This window comes from Mizuhopecten yessoensis, unplaced genomic scaffold (genome assembly GCF_002113885.1).
Source record: "Mizuhopecten yessoensis strain PY_sf001 unplaced genomic scaffold, ASM211388v2 scaffold11109, whole genome shotgun sequence".
Classification (NCBI taxonomy): domain Eukaryota; kingdom Metazoa; phylum Mollusca; class Bivalvia; order Pectinida; family Pectinidae; genus Mizuhopecten; species Mizuhopecten yessoensis.
In genome coordinates this window covers 717,848-724,911 of record NW_018408884.1, presented here as the reverse complement: position 1 = coordinate 724,911, position 7,064 = coordinate 717,848, and the positions used below count along the sequence as shown (strand labels likewise).

At 35.8% G+C, this 7,064-nt stretch overlaps 1 protein-coding gene across 1 annotated transcript; it reads right to left on the bottom strand.

The window, feature by feature from the left end:
- Positions 1-1,731: 1,731 nt before the first annotated feature.
- Positions 1,732-4,592, bottom strand: LOC110465941 (caveolin-2-like). The gene is made up of 3 exons (XM_021522133.1): positions 4,341-4,592; positions 4,010-4,099; positions 1,732-2,487 (listed from the first exon to the last, which is right to left on the bottom strand). Exons 2-3 carry the CDS (start codon positions 4,079-4,081, stop codon positions 2,035-2,037), a joined length of 525 nt encoding a protein of 174 aa, XP_021377808.1. The 5' UTR covers positions 4,082-4,099; positions 4,341-4,592; the 3' UTR covers positions 1,732-2,034.
- Positions 4,593-7,064: the final 2,472 nt, after the last annotated feature.

Below are 7,064 nucleotides of genomic sequence, written 5' to 3'. Positions count from 1 at the left end.
TTGTTTTATAAGTCAGCAAGGAATATGGTCATTTAGATCTTGTGTAAAATATGAGTCGGAGTTATCTACCTTTTTCAATGTCCCAAACGGGCTTATGCAAGGGAAGGGTCATCTCCCTTTCTCTTTTTCTCTTTATATCAATGAACCGGTTTGTTCTCCTTTCTCCCCCTTTTTTCTGATCAAAGGAATTATATAAACACTGGAAAATAATAGAAACACTGGAAAATAATAGAGGTGTCATTATAGTCTATTCTGGTATAGTACAGGTAGATCATTTCCCTGTTCGCCAATAGGAAATACTGTGTTAGTTATAGGAATATTTAACAAATATATTTCCTGATTTTCGTAATATTTACTGGAATTATAAATAAATAGATACAGTATTCCAGTTATTACTTAATAAAAACACATCAAAATACATTAACTGAAAACCTGCTTTTAATAATTTCATATTAAATCAATTTTATACATTTTTACTATACATTTACATGTATGTTATATATATATTTCATAAAATAGAACTCAATTTAGCAAGCAATGCATCAAAAATATAATCAGTAAAGACAGTGATCATGTATAAGCAAAAACAGATGCAAAGCTGGGAATGAAAATAAATAAAAAAATAAATAATTACATCTACACTTGGAATACTTAGCACTACACGTAGTTGATCAAAACAACCTTATTCATAAAATGCACAAATATACATTATATAAAACTAATATAATAGCACTAACTTAATAAAGGTGAAATACAATGTATTGGGAAGTCCATAAAAAGCACAGATAAAGAAAAGTCCATAATTTGAAGAAATCCTAAGAAATCACCAAATAAAAATTCTATAACAAGCACATTTATCACAATGTCACTCTAAATGCAAAAGATGGGATGCTGTGTCGGCGTACTGGATTACATCTTTTGTACCATCATCGGATCGAAGCTTGGTTACCTCCTCGTCGTATTTTCTGGGAATTTCTTTCACTTCCTTCACGCAGCTTGTACGAATGGTCTCCATTATCTCCTGTGGGTGGTTTTGGGGATGGCGGCCGTTTCCAGTACGGATGTTGTTTAGGGTACTAAGGGTAGCTGGACAGTTGGGGATGGTACATACTCACCAGTAAAGTGGTCAGTTGATGGATTTCACGTTACTCTTTTGTATAGATGAAAATTAAATGGTATATGATATGACAAAAATGTCTAAAAATAATGAAAATATGAAACAGACTATAACTGCTATCACAACATTACTGCCTCTATGGTTTTTTTTAAAAAAGTGGGAGAAAGGAGAACACACCCAATGAACCACTGAATGTGTGAACTTAGGAGATACATCGTTGTTTTTGATTATGTATGCGATACGTCCGGCAAGTTGCTGTATTTTATGACACTCTTATAGAAAAAGAGAAGAGGGGGGCATTTCAGTTACATTAATAAATAACAATTTACTGTAAGATAAGTCAAAGTCATATCTCTGACTTCTGATTTTATGATGTGTTTTTAGACGATAGTATGCTTTCGTGACCTAGCATCTCCAATTTACAGGTAAATATGGAGTCGACGTCTCACGCCTCAGTGAGAGAAAGAGATCACGAAGCTTCATCAAGACCCACCGTGGGTTTTGCAGACGCTTCGTGTACCGATCGCGGGAGAACGCGATGGACCCTTGTCATCGCAATCTTTCGTGATTGAATTTTGACGAACCCTCCCCCCCCCCCCCCCCCCCCGGCATAATTGGTGATCATCAAGAGTCTTGAAGATCTTTCAAGCATCGTGTACAAGTTACACTTACTATGGTTATGTCGGTCAAAAGCTCTAAAGAGCTTATGTTATTTTGTTATATACCCACCGACTCTAAATAAAATTTATCTTATCTTATCTTATCTTATGGTTGCGACGTATGGGGCCACCATCAAGGTAGTCTCGTTCAACCAGACTCTTGAATTACAAGTGATGAAGCGTCTGGTTGAACGAGACTACCATCAAGGTGAAATGATCGAAAAAGTTCAAACTGATTTTTGTATTGAAATACTCTCTCTACCTCATAAACAATCCTAGTTGTCTCTTGATGGACTTTGAAACATCCTTTCCTTTGGGTATGACGATCATAATTTCCGGTGAAGGAGGTTTCTTAACTTCCGGTGCTGGTATGAGAGGCTTCCGTTTAACCGGACACAAATGGAAAAAGCTTCCGCATGCGGTCGTCCAGGGTACAATGCAGCAGTTAATGACACTCCGTACGCCTCTCTGAAGACAGTCAAACATACACAGGCGCACGTTAATGAGAATCGGACTTAAGCACCAGACATGCGCAAAGGCCACATAGGCGAACTGACAGGCCCAGACGCTTGCGATACAAGGGCCGGTGAACAGGGTAAGAAGTCCGTAACAACACGCTGACCAACAGGAGTACCATATTTCAGAGCAGTCCCAAATGATATCGAGGCTCTTTGGTGAGTTCTGTTCGGCAAGGACGTCTGGGAACTGTATCTGAATAGATACAAATACAAAGTTACAGAAAACGTGTATAAATTGTAAATATTTAAGGATTTGATGTATCTTATAAACAGTTTTAATGTTCGCATCACAGTTTCCTTCGAACGTATAACATCGGAAACAATCGTGAATTTCCGTCGTAATTTAAGTTTGACGTCACGATAAGATTGGCTTTCGATTACTCTACAATGGTACGGAAAGACTTAATCAGTTACGGCTGGAAAACATTTCCGTGTGATAGTTTTTTCTGCAACTGGTTTATAACAGAAAGGATCAACTGTCAAACACTATCACTATGCAATGGAATGTGTTTAGGCATGACTTCATTTCAGAGCCAAAATTACATATTTTGCGGAACTTTTATTATGAAAAAATAAATTAAAAAAAATGCGAAATAAACAACAGAAGAATTAACAACATTGTTCTGAGTTAAAACTACAATGAGGCCAGATCAGGATTTGATCCTTTGACACCTAGTCTTTATAAAGTCGCTCTCCCAGCTGGTCAGTGGTAGAACCCTGGCCAAGTCATGCTACAGTTATACAAATATTATATGTTTATTATTGACAGAACATTGTGTTCTCTCAATATTAAAGTATTTCTAAGCAATCCAATCATTAATTCAGTTGCTTTTTTTTTTATTAATGAGTCACATACATGTGTCCATTTTTCTGTACTTCAGGAAACCGGCTACCTATTTCTCTACTGTGAAGTTTTTTAAGAATGATAACTCTTGCATGCAATTACTATATGGTTTTATTATAAAATGTCAATTTTCAAACGTTTATAGATAATTTATTTTTCACAATTTCAGCATTTATTAAGTTGATATACATTAATGCAATACTAATATATGGCAGTATCATTTTTATTGACATTATTTTGCAAAAAATTGTGGCTTTCATTTATTTTTCAAAATTGACTCCTTTTTACTTAAATTTCCATTTAAAAGTATTAAAATTCTCTTAATTCTCCGTGTTGTTGACATAGTTTGTCAATGTCCGTCAATGGTGTCATATAAAACAAGTCTGGAGTATGGGGTGCATGCCGATTCTTTTGAACCAGTTCAGAATAACACAATTACCTGTCCATCTTACTACTGTGTACGTGACAGTATTACTATAATAGCCTACCTGGTGGGTACTGACCAAAGGTAACTAACGACGTCTGTCACTCAAATACCAGATGATTTACATGTTTCGTACGTAGATTTAATCGTGATATCATGCTTTGTAAATCAGTGGGGGTTGTTGACTCTGCCCAGAGCACATCGAATTTATTTTGGAAATTGAAGAATATTCCCCGTCGACTTTAAAAAATATCTTTTTGAAAACAAGTGATCAGAATGTTAAAGTTATCCATTGTCGACTCTAGCATGTGCTTTATGATGTTAACTGTGTAAAATGTGAAGAAAATCATCCTTTTTACAACTCACGTGTACTTATAAACAGAATATTGGTTGAATCCTAATTGAAACTATATATATATTCACTCATTTCTCGTGCAGTGTACTTACGGTCAAGTGACTGTTAAGTCCGTTAGGGTCACGTGTCGGAGGAGGTTTGGGCAGCACTCTATTAGGCGGCATCTTGTACAAACTCAGCTCCTAAAAGTGAAATAGATATAGATCTAAAATTGTGAATTGTAGTCCCACCCAGACTCCCAAGATCTCTATCAGATACATATCCTCCAAAGGCACGTGACTCTTACAAACTCGCGCGGACTGTCTTCACTAAGATATCATTCCATTGAACCACATAAGATAAAGTGGTGATACGCTCCTCGTGCGATTTATCTTATAAAATGTTGATTATAAATTATACATCAATATATAAGGTGTTACTTACCTAGCTGTTAGTTAATCATCTCCAATACTACTGACCAGAACTTTAGTGACAGTTATCACTTCCTCGGCACTTATCCTTGTGTTGCACGTATGTGATTTCCAAACGTTCACTTAACCCCGAATTTAAACTTCTTCAAAAACGACTTTGTTTCAAAGAAACCCCCATAACATGTTTTGTTTAGGGAATCAAGATGTGGTCCCTATACACTGAGTATACTATCGTCTGGAACTCGGCCTCTTCGGATTACCGGTACTCCAACTGTCAACCCCACCCGTACGATACACCTCCCACACTGTGACACACAGTGGGTCCGTCACGGTAATGTCCGAGTCAACAGTCTTTAACGGTTGTCCTATACACAGGTAAATAAAAGCGTGTCTTATTAACGCCCATCACAATAGACGTCACAAGCTGTCCGAGGACACTTGAACTCAACCAAGGAGGTTTCCGATCACTATGACCAGCGGTTCATAAACTATATCAGACTGACCACGCGATACAACTTTGAATGGAATACGTCTATCAACATTGAAGTGAGAACTGACGTGTTGTTCGCTATGATTTGTTGGACATAGTTTACGGTTATGACGTCGTGATACATTCAGAAACTGTACCATAAAGTCCGAATACTGTTCTGGTTTAGATTTCACAGTAAATGTCCAATCTACAGTATTGTAAAATTCTATTATTACACGCCAACTTAACATTTATTCAAAGAGCTACGCAATCCTGTATCTTATAAGCTTTTATCACATAATGTGTGTGTTATCCAATGAATATTAACCCATGTAATATGACCTATCTTCTCTGTGATTGGTTGTAAATTTCATTTGTGACGTTACACCTAGGACAAGTACCTGACGTCACAGACTAACGCACTGAAGTCAAAATGGCGGCTTTTTACATTTCAAGGTTGCAGGAAAATTGTCGTCTTACACGAATAAATGCCACAAATATTGATTATGAAACTCGTCAGGAATGTTTCATTTTAGCTCGCCAGATGCTCGTTAAATAGAAAAATTCTTAGACTCTTATGAAATGGAAACTCATGTAAGATCCTATGTATATGTAAGATATATGATACATAGATCTCGTCCTTTATAAGATATTGACGCACGTTCTTAAGATATCTTATTCTTCTATATACCAGATATATGGTATCTTGTATGTTTTACAATAAATCTTCTTATAGAAAAAAACATATAAAATATATTTATAGTTTAGATATTTCGTAAGATATCTCATACAGTACATTTAGTTGGCTTTTCACATTCCTTGATGTCTATGTGTGAAGGACCTGGGGCATTATGGGTATGAAAAACTAAAATAATCGACTTTAATTTATTTACCTATTTCTGTTATAAGCATCATATTGGCTAATTGAGGTTTTCTATCATGGTGCAGATTTTTTCCCCAATGCGCATGCGTAGATGCCCTAACATAGCAATACAATTTCGTTGCTATGCATAAATAGCCAAGATTTGTTTTTTTGTAGAAATGAAAATCTTTGCATGTGCCAAACAATTTTCTTTTTACAAATGAACACTGGTATGAAAATGTTTATTCATTTATTTGGTGCATGTGGAGGCTTTCAAAAATTGAAGAGAGTTAAGTTAATTTTTATTATGAAAATGCGGGTTTATGTCTCTCTATGTAATGCCATATTAAGATATTTTCTACACCAGTTGTTGAATTAGTTTGAAATCTCATATTTGCGTTCTTCATTTATTCTAAATTTTGAATATAACAACTAATTCTGAGTCCCCGAATTCGTTCATGTCCTTTGTAACAAATTAATGACTGGCGTCTTCGACATTCCTGACCGACGTATTATTTTACTTGTACATATATTAAACATCGTTTCATTAAGCCAAAACAGCTTATTTTTTATTGAAATGGTTTCGGTAGGTGACGAAACATCTCCTCATTGCTTAATCTCAAATGAAAACCCATTATTGCTTCTTTATATACCAGGGCCCGCGTTAACATTTCGTATTAACACTGTGGTGGTCAGCGGCTGTCCACTTAGTCGGTTAGTAATAGTGTAAATATTGAATCAGCCGTAGTTAAAATATAACAGTAAGGCTTGGTCACACGATCTGTAGTTATATATAGAATTCAAAAACACTCGTTATATACATAAATACACAATTTTCTGTGTACATACCTCTCTTTATATATTATAATTGTACATGTTAATTTGTCCCAGGGAGACAAGCTGATGGTCGTTGACTACGGAGAAGTGTATCACCATATTTCATATTTAAAGTATTCTTTCTATAGTTATCTTAAATATTACTTTATTCAATAATCAGGCAATGTTATGATATACATGTAATTTCGGTTGGATTGAGGAACAAGCTCAGAGCGTATATTATGTTTCCATAGTTACAGCAGTGCTGGTTTTTTATTACATGTCCAGTATAAATTATCTACCGATTACGGCTTGATTGATTGATTGATTGATAGGTTTTACGTCCGCTTCACTACCGGATGTATCGGTTATCCAGCAGACGAAGAACAGAAAGGAAAAAGAGTAGAAGGGATAAAGTGTGGAGTAAAGAGTAGAAGAGGGGGATAGATTAGATAAAGAGCCGTCTATCCTATATATATTAACTGTCTAGTTTTTGTGAGACGACTCTTATGCCTAATAATGCCTTAACCTAACACTCATTGTGAAGCATCACCAATTCTGGACCGGAAGTGAGGTACTGTGCCGCCGTC

Coding starts and splice junctions, on each gene's coding strand:
- LOC110465941 (XM_021522133.1), bottom strand. CDS start 4,081: ATGCCGCCTAATAGAGTGCTGCCCAAACCTCCTCCGACACGTGACCCT. Junction 2,488..4,009: donor GACTTAACAGTCACTTGACC/GTAAGTACACTG, acceptor GTATCTATTCAG/ATACAGTTCCCAGACGTCCT.